At 40.4% G+C, this 14090-nt stretch overlaps 1 protein-coding gene across 2 annotated transcripts in view; it reads left to right on the forward strand.

The window, feature by feature from the left end:
- The window catches only part of gpr158a (G protein-coupled receptor 158a), a 68342-nt gene that overhangs the window by 25100 nt on the left and 29152 nt on the right, over positions 1-14090 (forward strand). For both annotated transcript variants that reach the window (XM_028005795.1, XM_028005796.1), the window contains exons 3-4: positions 6660-6762; positions 13721-13947. In XM_028005795.1, the coding sequence (XP_027861596.1) occupies positions 6660-6762; positions 13721-13947 (330 nt within the window). The remainder of the gene's footprint in view (positions 1-6659; positions 6763-13720; positions 13948-14090) is intronic.

The raw sequence follows: 14090 nt of genomic DNA on the forward strand, positions 1-14090 counted from the left end.
CGCTGTGCTGGACCGGAAGAGCGTGGGCTTGTTTCAAAGAGAGAGGAAGAGGATTCAGAAGGTTCTAATTAGCAGGCAGAATTATAAGCAAGTTTCTGGTTTCCTGGTCAGGTAGACGATCCCTGGCCTCAGCAGCAATTAGTGCTACACTTTGAGTTGCTTTTTAATTTAATTCCCCTGATTTATTTCATCTGAAGGCGAAGGAGGAGAGCCATGTTTGATACATGTGGACATTGAAGTGCTGGAGGTTCAGACGTAAGATGAATAATTAAAGTGATATTTTAATGTAAGTGGCATTAAATTATTAAATTAAATTATTATTTTAAAGCCTAAAATTATATGACATTGATACATTAATGATTTAACATTTAAAAAACCTTAATAAAAATGTGTCAAATTAGTAATTTCCAGTTTTTAAAAAACACTAAATTATTTTTAAACAGTAATAACGTTTAAAAACTTTTTCTTTTAAACATTACTTAGTAAATGTTTAAACATTGTTAAATAATGTTAAAAAAATATATTTTTAAAATGTTTTAAAACATTGTTTTTAAGGTTTAATAAACATTATTAGTGTTTTTAAAACATTAATGTTTAAAACATTGTTTAAAAAACATTTTTTGAATAATGCTTTAAAAACATTACTAATGTTTTTGAACATTATTATCAATAATATATTAATGTTAATGAATGTTTATTAACATTATTAATGTTTATAAACATTAATAATGTTTCATATGTAAACATTATTAATGTTTAATAATGCTTTTTAGACATTAATAATGTTTAATAAACATTAATAATGCTTTTTAAACATTATTAGTGTTTTAAAAAAATCTAATCATTATTAGTGTTTTTTTAAACAGTTCTTTCAACTCAGCAAAAGTATCAGATATACATTTTTTTATGAATTGATGTGTATTTATAATGACTCAGTTCTTTTTACTTTGAATAAATAAAAGTAAAGTTTGAGTCAAGCTGTTAAAATTTTACAGTGTTTTTGATATTATTGTCTCTAGCCCTCAATATTTAAAAGCAGTGAATATTTTAATACATTCCTCTATTAAAAATATCAAAGTGGCCCAACAAATAAAACAAAAAATATAGCATGATGCAAAACAAAGTGTATTTTCCTCTGTTCTGTAACAGCCACTAGTGCCAATAAAACCTTTTAAAAAAACAGGAAATATTTCTCTATTAGTGTTTTTCAAATGTAAACCTTCAGCATTTTACGTCTTTTTAAAAATTAAGATGTATTAAACTAGAAGCAGCATTTTTTTTAAATTATTGTTTTGATTGATAGAAACAAGATCCAGAGGAGCTGAGAGTAAAAATCGTTCTCATTTTATGATTTGCAGGTGACTTTGCGCTGCAGAGTTGCAGCTCAGCTGGTGCCGCGCTGAATGCGGCCATCTTTCTCCCAGGAGCTTTTAATGTTATGTGACGTCGTGATGTTTACTCACGTCTGCAGAAGCTTGATAAGATTTCCAGTGTGCATGCTGAGCTTAAAACACCATCATGCATAATGTCGCTTCAACTCAGGTCAAAGTATTTCTAAAGCACTTCAGCTGAAGAGTATGGAAGCCTATCTCTGCCATAAAAGAGAAAAGCCCAGCGACAACTTTTAAAGTCATAATTATGAGCTTAAAAGTTGTAAGTTTGATCTTAAGTCATAATTATGAACTTAAGAGTCATAATTTTAACTTTTAAAGTTATAATTTTGAGCATTAAGTCAAAATGTTATGCTTATAGGTCATAATTTTGAGTTTAAGTTATAATTTTGAGCCTAAAAGTTGTAATTTTGAGGTTAAAAGTTGTAATTTTGACTTTCAAAGTCATAATTTTCAGTTTAAAAGTTTTAATTTTGAGCTTAAAAGTTGTAATTTTAACTTTGAAAGTCATAATTTTGAGCTTGAAGGTAATAATTTTTATCTTAAGTCAAAATGTTAGGCTTATGAGTCATAAATTTGATCTTAAATGTTGTACGTTTGAGCTTCAAAGTCATACTTTTGTCTGCCAAAGTAAATTATGAGGTAGAAATTCCCACCTTTTCTATAAGAAGGTATCTCATTATTAAGACTTTGAATCTCATGATTATGACTGTGAAAGTCAGAATTAGATGATCTCCATTTATTATCAACACTTTTTTGCAATTTAAATCAAGTTTAAGTTGATTTTTTTTTTTCTAATTGATTAAAAATCACAGATTTTTGTGATTTGAGATGGTGACAGGCTTATGATCAAAGTTATTAAGCATCATGCCAATGTGGGGCTTTGAGTGTTTTGTATGTTTCTGTTGTGAGAGCTCTTGCTTGCTGGTCTGACAGCGTGGTGCGCGTCCGTAAAAAGGTCCTCACCGGTGGCCATGCAGGCGTCCCGATGGCAATTAGCTTGTCACAGTGTGCCTGATTGACAGCTGTCACAGCTGGGATGCTAACCGCTAAGAGCAGAGCCGCAGGGGGAGCCCGGGGTGCAACCACACCACCTACAACAATCTGTGGGTGTTTCTCAGACACGTGACTGTCACACAGAGTTAATGAGATGGGTCGTATTCGCTTATCTCTGCAGGTAATGAAGATGTCAGCTCTGTAACAGACACTGATTTGTTTTTATCATTAAAAAAGCCGTCAGCAGCTGACGGAGTAGTCGTCTTATCAGAAACAGCACCTGAAGATCCTGTAGCCGTTTACTGCACACCTCATTATTTCTCAGTGATTTGGTGCATTTTTGCCTTTGGCTTGTTGTGAAAACAGCAACACGATTAACTCCTGCTAATGTAGAGGAGCATCATTCCTGCACACACAGCCCAGCATGGGCTTTATTTTAATATGGTGAATAGTTTCAAGACTATTTATGTATCTGTTAATTTTTACAAATATTACATTGTGCTGAAAGTATTTTTTTACGTTTTATGATCTTCATAAAGTATATATGAAATATATATGTTTGTTGGTGATATGTCTGTCTGAAATAAATTATCATTATCATATGCAAATGTTACTACGTAAATTTATGAAGATTAAAATGGAAGTAAAATAATTTTAGCACAATGTAATATTTATAAAAATTCTATTTGTCTATCAATAACTAAATTCTCAACTAATTTTCTATCAATTAATCATTAACTGGCATATACAGACTCAAATAAAAAGCCCATTTGCTGAAAAAAACAATAAAATTTCCACTTAATTTTATATTTTGTTCCATCTTATTATGTAATTTTTAAATATTAATTGATTAATAATTTGATCAGTTACACTTTTTACCAAAATACTTTTTTTTACTCTACCTTGAGTAATTTATTGGGACGACTACTTTTTATTTTAACTTGAGTAAAAATGTGTTGAAATACTGCTACTCTTACTTGAGCATAGTTTTGGTGTACTCTATATAACTGCTTGTTTATTACTAAACATCTCATATCAAATACTAAAATGTATTTATTGCCATTTTTAACTGAACACTAAAGTGATTAATTGAATATATTAGAGTTGCCTTGGTGGCAGCTACACAAAGTGTGATGCCACTTTACTCTAAGTTGAAGCTGGAAGAGAAAAGATGCTCCTTTAGCTGTTTAGCTTAATTTGTGACAGGCAAAAATGTAAAATCATGTCTACATAAAAACAGAAAACAAGTCGTTTTCATCACAATTTACACTGCAAGAACACAAAATCTTACAAAGTATTTTTATCTAGTTTCTAGAGAAAATGTCTGAGTAAACTTGAAATAAGACAAAACTAATTTATAAGAAACATTTCAACAAAATATGGGAGCTTGTTTAGAGTAAATAATTTCTTAAAATTAGGAAAGAAATACTGGCATTAATACAACTTCAAATATGAGCAACTGTTAAAGAATATTATTGTTTACAACAGACAAGCACTGCATCCATACTAAATTAATTTTGGTCTAGTTTCTATTGCAAATATCTTAAGATAAGACAAACTAACTTACAAGTAACTTTTCATGAAGATATAGAGACTCATTTTAAGTAAATAATTTCTTAATATTGATGAAAAAGTAGTAGTTCCATAGACAGATTCACTTCTAACAAGGCATTTTCCTATAAGTTAATTTATCTGACAATAGAACAATAACTTTTTCATCAATATTAAGGAATTATTTACTTAAAACAACCTCATATTTCTTAGTTACTTTTAAGTTAGTTTGTGTTATTTTAAGTGTCCTAAGGTATTTTCACTAGAAGCTAGATAAAAGATACTTGGTAATATGTTGTGTTTTTGCAGTGTATTTGATGACCTGTTGAAATATCTCTGGTTCACGGCTGAGATCACACGTGACTGATGGCAGGTGGCCGGGCGGCGGGCTGCTTCGGCGTTCGCCAAACTCCACAACCTTTCATCTGCCTCTGGACTGGGACGAATGGCCGGAGCTATTCCTGGCTCTCCTGTCACATACACTGAAAATATGCAAACACACACACAAATACACCTGTCTCTGGTCATTTCCTCCCGTGTCTCCATGAGGTGGGCATATTAACAATGGCAGCCGGCTGCTGCGGCGAGCACCAGCTGTCCCGAGGAGACGGCCGCAGGGCAATCAGAGATAAAACCAGGTTCCTGACTGATGTTGCACCGCAGCTTCAACCTGGAGGATTTTAATGAAGGCATCTGCAGCGCTGCAGACTCAATGAGAAGGAAAGACTTCAAATACTTTACAGGCACATCCTTTAGCTCTGATACCCACATGGCACTTCATTAGGCCACTCCGTAAATCCACTTGGTTTGATTTCAGAGATTGAAACTTGGTGTCACTGGTGGATAATTTCTTCCAGTTTACATCAACAAACTAAAAAAATAAAATCTAATCCGAAGCTTCATCAGATTAGAGAAACAGCGCTCTCTTTCTGCCTGGATGTGGAGTTTGGAGGGAAACCCAGGATACTTTCTAAATAATTTACTTGAAATGGTCCAGTTAAAGTCTGAACAGACACAGACATTAGCCTGGTCCTTTGATAGAGAAATAAGAGAATCAGAAAAACTGATTGTTGATATTAATGGTTAGAATAAGAACTGAGCCAACCAACCATCCAACCAGCTAAAGAAATCAGGGATAAGTGAAGATTATGTGGAAAAAATACTGTTAACATCAAATGACGGTATTGTTAACAGTTTAAGCCTCATGAAGAACTTCAGTGGAGTTCATTTATAGAACTTGTTCATTAAATACCGACCTGATAATTACTTTGGGCCTCTCAAGGCCCGGTCAGAGAGCTCAGCAGAATGAAAAAGGTTTTCTGAAACCACCAAGGAGCTTGACAAACTGTCAGAAATAGCAGCAGACCTCCAGAGTTTGGTCCACTGCTGCGTTTACACCCCTCTGGAGAGTCTCTCTCAGTCAGGTCACAAACAGTTCGCGGTGCGTCAAGTGTCCATGGAAGTACTTAAGCTATTTTGATTCCTGCATTGTTTCTTAGAGATTATATTACATTATTACTCCTTTATCTCTAAAATCATTTGTAAAAAAGGCTAATCAGAAATTTAGAGACCCATTCATGCACATGCTAGACACCGCAGAAAAGTCATATTTATTGTAATTAAACAAAAGTCTGAACTTCTCCAAAACTGAAAATTTTTCTTCAGTTTGTTCTTAATTGAATGAAGAATATTTTTACTAATTTAATACTAAAAAATTTGAAAAGTGTAAAATGATAAAGTCTTCAATAATGTTTTATTAAATTAAAATTCAATCGATTAACTAATCACGTCCGTTTAGGGTTGTAGTTTAGCCGCCACCCAGCAGAGGGCGGCGCTGGTCATCCAGGCGTTGATACAGAAACAAAGATGGCGGCCGAACCAAAACGGGAAAGAGAAACGGTAAAAACAGTCTTTATTTTATTTATTTACTTTATTTCAAACAAATAACATGAACATACATACAGATGTTAACTCAAAGACAAATATTAAAATATTCTAATAATAAAAACAAATAAAGAATAATTACATTGAAGGTGTTGATGTTAAAGTCTAGAAAGACAAAAGTTAAATAAATATATATACATTGGTAAAATAAAATGATGTGTACTTTTCAGTTAGATTTTCATAACAAAAAGTGTCAAAAATATATTCAAATATATATAAAGAAGGGTATATTACAGCAAAAAGAACAATAAAAGCAAAAAGAAAAGAAAGAAATAACAGAGGGATCTGTTTATGAGGTGAAGTTAAATTTTCGGTCCAAACAGAGTCCGTTGTGGGATTGAAAGTGCACTTTATGCGGTTCTATTTTGTAATATAAGCACCCGGTAAGCTGCTAAAGTTTTACTTTAAAATTTGAGTAATTTTAAAGTAGTGTGAAGCAACGTCAACTTCTGAACCAGAAATTACTGATTTGCTACGAAGGTGATGTGACAGAGAAGCAGAGGAGATGGCAATAAAAAATATTGATGTGTAGATATATTTTACACAAAAATCATGTTAGAATTTTATGATTTCAATTCAGCATATTATGGAAAATATACGGTTTCCCTCTTGATATAACAGTACACTCAAGAAAATGGCTGCTTATCAGTTAATCGTTGAGCTCAATCAACATTAGATTCACCGATTAATCAATAACTCGCTTCCCTAATTGTGTTATATTTATTTTTAAAATTGTGTTATAGTTGATGCATGGTGTATATGCTCTTCTGTTGATAGTGTCTGCCGCTGCGTGGTCATGGGTTTGTCCTGGATAAATACCAGTGCCAGTGTAAAAAGGGATTCTACCACCCCAACAGAGTGGCAGTCAATGGCTTCACAAGTAAGTTATAAAAAATCTATGTTGATTTCTGCGTATTAGCATTGTTCATGTGTTTGATTTGAATGGCAGCTTCTAGGTGAGTTTATCTGAGTGAGATAATATCAATAAAATGTTTGTAATTCAGCACAGTTGCAGTAGTGCAATGTGTGTGCCAATACTTAAATACAGAGTTGGGCAGTAACTAATAATATTTACACGAGTAAAAATAAATTATAGGAGTATTTTAACTTTGTTTGACGTTTTACTTTTACTTGAGTAGCTTTATGATGAAGGATTGCTACTCTTACTGTAGTAAAATTTCTGGATACCAAAACAGGTTTTAACCTGCAGTTTTTGTTAAATTGAATGTTTTATATTGAAAAATGTTTATTTTGTTATCTTGTAATTCCATAATGAATTATTTCCACGTAACTTTCTATTTTGATCCATCTGATGATATAATTTTTATATATTAAATGTTTGATGTTTTCATCAGTAACTCAGTAGTTGAGTAGACCTTTTACCCAGGTATCTTAGTACGCATGAAATAAGACAAAACTAAGTTACAAGTAACTTTTCAGCAAATAATAAGAGATTGTTTTAAGTTACTATTACTTAATTTTGATAAAAAAGTAATTGTTCCATTCTCAGATTACTTCATTTATAACTTGGGAAAAATTTCTCGTTATAAATTAAATAATCTGCCATTTGAACTAGTACTTTTTTCTCAATATTAAGGAATTATTGATGTAAAACAAATTCCTATTTCTTGCTGAAAAGTTACTTATAAGTCAGTTATTTCAAGTGTATTAAGATATTTGCACTAGAAACTAAACCAAAATTAAGTGTTTATGCCTCGTACTAAATAACATTACAAACAGTTGCTAATAGTTGAGTTTTTCTTAATGCATTCTATTAAAATTAATTAAATCTCCTCATGAATTCAAACCAAAGATGATTAGAGATTCATATTTCTCACAGCAAAGCTAATCTATCCATTTAATAAACCGTATTTTTCGGATTATAAACCGCTACTTTTTTCCCGTCAAAGTGTTGAGTATTTATTTCTCAATAAAAACTAATTTCTGTAGTTCCTTTAGCATAAATCTGATGTCGCTGATGCCTTCTGGTTCACACACAGATGCTATAAGTTATCTGTTTATGACATTCCCTTGCAAGCAGTTTAGGCGGCTGTGAGGTATTTTTTTAACCAAAAATATGGCTGAAGATTGAACAGTAAGTCCATTTTCCCCTTCATTAAAGTTTATGATGAGCGTTTATCTTCTCGGCCTGGAAATGGATGCAGCCTCGCCACCTTGGGAGGCTAATCCAGTTCGAGTTGGGAAATATCTTTTTAATGATAGTTTCTACCTGCAGTTTATTCTGTCTGCTGCGAGTTAATTAAAAAGGAGGCTTTTTGCAAACACAGACCCCCAGTGGTCTCCACCTGCCCTCTTTCAATTTCCCTACCAAGCTTTCATTTTAGTCATCTTTCTGTCCTGCTTCATCCCACTCAAACTCCATCTCTTCTCCCTTTTTTTTTTTTTTTTACCATATTGTTTGCTTAGTCTTTGCAAAATATGTTTGAGTTCATAGTTAACTTGAATGTTCTTGTTTCACACCTGGAAATATGTTTAATTTTGCTCTAGTTTTTGGTGTCTTCTTGAACTTTTTCCACTACAATAGATTGGAAATGATAACAGTAACAGCAAAGTGTGGCTTGGAAATCCATTAAAAAAATAATCTGTAACATCCTTTTGCAGTAGAAGCCATTCTACTCACTTCTATGTATATAAAGTTATTGTATCCAAGCTTCTTCTGACCATAGTAGCACCAAACCAATGAAAATACGTGTGACTCATTGCTATGGAGATGAGTAGTCCCTTTGAAGTGATTGGCTTTGAAAAACAAAATGGGACAGTTCTTTTTAAAGGCAAAATCCCTTCAAATCTCAAAGACAATAGCTTCTTCCAGTAAAGCCCCCTTCAAAGCTCCATAAGTCTGAAATCTGTTATCTATCCAGCCATATGGGCATTTCTGTCATGATCTGTGTTTTTCCTTGTTTATTTAGAGTTTTCTGTGTCGTTAAGTCTCTTCGTTGTCCTGTCCTCCCCTTGATTGTTCCCAGGTGTGTCTCGTCTCTGTGATTACCCTCCCGTGTATTTAACTCCACCTGTGTTCCTTGTTCGTCGTCGGGTCCTCGTCTATGTCTAGTCAGTTCGTCGTCAGTGTTTCCTTGTGCCTGCTGTTCGTTGTTTTGACTGGCTTTCCGTAATTAAAACACCATATTCATCATACCTGGGTCCGCTGCATCTGCCTCACCACTCTCACCACCCGCATTTCCTGACAGAAGGACCCGACCATACCGAACGGTGAGAATGCAGCATATGGCCCAGCACGACCAGGAGGCATGGTTCCAGCAGCAGTTGGAGTTGGCTCAGCGGGATCTCTACAAGGACGTAGAGATCCTGCCATCTCCGCTGCTGCTGGAGGAGATGGGACTGGACTCAGACTATACCCTGGCATTTAGAAGATGTCAGATCCCACCAGTCACCACCCCAAAGCCCTCCGGATTCGGCCCCCGCCGTTACTCACGCCGGGGGAGACAGCGACGTGAGCCGCCGGTGAACCCGGCCCCTCGTCACCTTCCGGATCCGTCACCTCCGCTGTCAGCCCGGAGACGGCGACGTGAGCCGCCGGCAGACCCGGCCCCTCGTCGCTCTCCGGAGCCGCCACCTCCACGGTCAGCCCGGAGACAGCGACGTGAGCCGCCGGTGGACCCGGCCCCTCGTCGCCTTCCGGAGCTGTCGCCCCCGCAGCCGGTTCCAAGGCTTCGCTGCGGCTCGCCCCCGCAGCCGTTTCCAAGGCTTCGCTGCGGCTCGCCCCCGGAGCCCGTTCCGAGGCTTCGCTGCGGCTCGCAGCCGCTTCCGAGGCTTCGCTGCGGCTCGCCCCCGCAGCCGTTTCCAAGGCTTCGCTGCGGCTCGCCCCCGGAGCCCGTTCCGAGGCTTCGCTGCGGCTCGCAGCCGCTTCCGAGGCTTCGCTGCGGCTCGCCCCCGCAGCCGCTTCCGAGGCTTCGCTGCGGTTCGCCCCCGCAGCCGGGACCGAGGCTCCGCTCCGGCTCACCTCCAGCCGGCGCACCCGAGGCAGAATCAGCCGGCGTTCCAGCCGGCGCACCCGAGGCAGAATCAGCCGGCGTTCCAGCCGGCGCACCGGAGGCAGAATCAGCCGGCGTTCCAGCCGGCGCACCCGAGGCCGAATCAGCCGGCGCACCCGAGGCCGAATCAGCCGGCGTTCCAGCCGGCGCACCCGAGGCCGAATCAGCCGGCGTTCCAGCCGGCGCACCCGAGGCCGAATCAGCCGGCGTTCCCTCCGAGACCCCGACTCCCGAGACCCCCTGTGTTCCGACCGAGACCCCCTGTGTTCCAACCGAGACCCTCTACGTTCCTTCCGGGACCCCGACTCCCAGTGTTCCGACCGAGACTCCCTGCGTTCCTACCGAGACTCCCTGCGTTCCGACTCAGACTCCCAGCGTTCCACCCGAGACCCTGACCTCCAGCGTTCCACCCGAGACCCTGACCTCCAGCGTTCCACCCGAGACCCTGACCTCCAGCGTTCCACCCGAGACTCTGACCTCCAGCGTTCCACCCGAGACCCTGACCTCCAGCGTTCCTCCAGAGACCCTGACCTCCTGCGTTCCTCCAGAGACCCTGACCTCCTGCGTTCCTCCAGAGACCCTGACCCTCTGCGTTCCTCCAGAGACCCTGACCCTCTGCGTTCCCTCCGAGACCCTGACCCTCTGCGTTCCCTCCGAGACCCTGACCCCCGAGACCTTGACTCCCGAGACCCCGAGGACCAAGACCCCCTGCGTTCCTCACAAGACTCCCAGTGTTCCGACTCAGACCCCCGGCGTTCCCACCGAGACCCCCTGTGCTCCACCAGAGACCCTGCCTCGGGGGGCTCATCATCGCCACCTCCCGGGCCGCGGACAGCCGCTGGACCGCCTCCTGGGGTCCCGCCTCTGTGGTTCCCGCCTTCAGCGCCGCGGACGGCCGCCGGACCGCCTCCGTGGTTCCCGCCTCCAGCCCCGCGGACGGCCGCCGGACCGCCTCCGTGGTTCCCGCCTCCAGCGCCGCGGACGGCCGCCGGACCGCCTCCGTGGTTTCCGCCTCCAGCGCCGCGGACGGCCGCCGGACCGCCTCCGTGGTTCCCGCCTCCAGCGCCGCGGACGGCCGCCGGACCGCCTCCGTGGTTCCCGCCTCCAGCCCCGCGGACGGCCGCCGGACCGCCTCCGTGGTTCCCGCCTCCAGCGCCGCGGACGGCCGCCGGACCGCCTCCGTGGTTCCCGCCTCCAGCGCCGCGGACGGCCGCCGGACCGCCTCCGTGGTTCCCGCCTCCAGCGCCGCGGACGGCCGCCGGACCGCCTCCGTGGTTCCCGCCTCCAGCGCCGCGGACGGCCGCCGGACCGCCTCCGTGGTTCCCGCCTCCAGCGCTGCGGACGGCCGCCGGACCGCCTCCGTGGTTCCCGCCGCCGCGGACGACCGCCGGACCACCTCCGTGGTTCCCGCCTCCTTTGCCTCCGCCCACCCTGTGGGTAGTTTTTTGTTGTTTTTGGACTCTTGGCCCTTCTTGTTTTTCCGCCCACGATGGTGGGTTGTTTTTTTTTTTTTTGTTGGTTTGGACTCTGGCCCGCCGTCCGGCACCCCTCCACCCACCCTTGCTGGGTTTTTTGGTTGTTTTTTTTTTTTCTTGGGCGTCTGGTAGCCGCCCTTGAGGGGGGGGTACTGTCATGATCTGTGTTTTTCCTTGTTTATTTAGAGTTTTCTGTGTCGTTAAGTCTCTTCGTTGTCCTGTCCTCCCCTTGATTGTTCCCAGGTGTGTCTCGTCTCTGTGATTACCCTCCCGTGTATTTAACTCCACCTGTGTTCCTTGTTCGTCGTCGGGTCCTCGTCTATGTCTAGTCAGTTCGTCGTCAGTGTTTCCTTGTGCCTGCTGTTCGTTGTTTTGACTGGCTTTCCGTAATTAAAACACCATATTCATCATACCTGGGTCCGCTGCATCTGCCTCACCACTCTCACCACCCGCATTTCCTGACAATTTCTCAAGGGGCTTCTATACAAACCAATAAACAGTTCTCTTTATACCCCTGTTTATTTTTGTACAGTTTGTTTTGTTTTCCTGAGTGTTTGCTGTTGTAATCAAAGCATTTGTTCTGCCCAAGTTTGTTATTTTTATAACTTTTTTTAAATCCATTTATTTAACTATGTATTCAGTCTCGCTGATAGTTTCGGTTGAGGTTGACTTGAAAAGTTGATTGTGCTATAAAATGGCACCATGTGCCTGAAAACATGTAATGCTTCACTTTTTTAAGCCCAAAGTTAATAAAACAACATATGTTACGGCTCCATACAAGTCACTAAATGTTACCTAGCTTAGAGAGGAGGTAGTTATGGAAGGCCTTAGCACTTCAGACAACAAAACTATAATATGCCTACATAGAAATAATTATTGTATGTGTGACATGTTCTTTATTTTAGCAAAGTAGGGTGAATTTGTGCTTTTCTGTTTTAAATAAGCAATTTGATCACTTCCTGCGTAATTGTTTCTTTTTTATTATTATTAAATAACATTAAGCTGTTATTTTTCTGTTTTACAGTGACCTAGTGCTTACAAAGTTAACTTTTTTTAATACAAAGTAGCTGTTTTTACATGAGCTCAGCACAAGTGGATGTTGACTGTCCATGTTCACACATATTGATCGGTTTCTCCTGCCTTGACACAAGTTAAGTCAAACTTTATGAGAAAACATTATAAAACTTTTAGATGACTTTTTAAAGAGAATGTTAAATCCTTAGCTGAGTGGAAAGGAGAGGAAAGCATAGAAAATAACTGAAATTGAGTTATGTTGTTCCTTATTTGTTTATGCTTTTCTGAGTACTGCAGCACAGCTAGCTGCCAAAGGACATTGGAAAAGCAGCTGTCTAAAATCTTTCAGTCATGATTTCTGAAGGCTGAGAATCAGTTAGTACATGTTAAAACTTTTTTGATTTTTGGAAATTTTCTGAGTTTCAAAAGTCACACATTTTTCAACTTCTGAAATTCAGATGTCAAAATTATTTAACCCTGCGACTAACTGGCAACCAGTCCACTGGTGATTGGCCCGAGTCAACCACGATTCATTCACTGTTAAAACACAACATTTTACCAAGCATTGTAGGTCCATTTTCTATTGCAAATGTCTTAGTTCACTTGAAATAAGACAAAACTAACTCACAAGCAACCTTTCAGCGAGAAACAGGAGTCAATAATTCTTTAATATTGATGAAAAAGTGCTTGTTACATTGGCAGATTATTTCACCTCTTATAAGACATTTTCCCCATGTTTTAAATGAAATAATCTGCTAATAAAACTAGTCAATTTTTATCAATATTGAGGAATTATTGACTTAAACAAGCTCATATTTTTTGCCGATGAGTTAGTTTTGCCTTATTTCAAGTCTACTTGGATATTTTAGAAACAAGACCAAAGATACTTGGTAAGATTCTATGTTTTTGCAGTGATGGGATAGAAATGGAAGGATGTCACTGTTTGGTGCAGCTTTTCAGATTAAAATAATCTCAGTAATAGTGTGGTTGAGACATAAAGCTGTTTGAGGAAAAGGTTCTGAATTTGTTCACCATCTTCCCTTGCCGTTTCCTTGCACTTGCTCTAATACTGCAGTATTACAAAATATATGGTATAAACTTCAACTTTAAAGTTTTAGGAAGTTTCCTACTTTTACCATTTTACTCCAACTTTAGTCAGATTTCCCCAAGGCAACTTAACCTAACTGCTCCCTTCCAAACATATCTTTTTTCCAGCAGCAAATATTCTAGTTCATGGACAAAAAATCAATATGTGGGCAAATTATTTCTTGTTACTTTTTGCCTTCACTACTCGTTGATGTGTGCAAAGTTTGACCGTGTCGTTGTCCTCCGGCAGAGCCTGGGAGAACGGGGAAAGCTGGATTTGGTGGTCTGGGTGAAGATGAAGGCTCCCCCAGCGACTGCCTGCCTTGCCAGCAAGGCTGTGCTTTCTGTAAAGATGACTCTCCCTGCGTGGCGCTGGAGGACGGCGCCCTTCGCTTGGCGGTGCTCTCCTTCCAGTGTCTCTGCATGCTGATCGTCTTCATCAGCATGGTGCTCATATATCACTTTCGCAGGAATAAGGTAGGCATTTTTAGCTAATACTCCCCGTTGGCCGTCAGGGCACCAGAGCATTAAATCTCAGCTCAAAGGAAAGGCTAAACAAAAGTTAGAGTAGTGTGCAAAAGTCTTGAATCATCCCTCACTTCTTTATTTTGTCTTAAAAG

The sequence above is a fragment of the Xiphophorus couchianus genome, chromosome 21 (genome assembly GCF_001444195.1).
Source record: "Xiphophorus couchianus chromosome 21, X_couchianus-1.0, whole genome shotgun sequence".
NCBI lineage: Eukaryota > Metazoa > Chordata > Actinopteri > Cyprinodontiformes > Poeciliidae > Xiphophorus > Xiphophorus couchianus.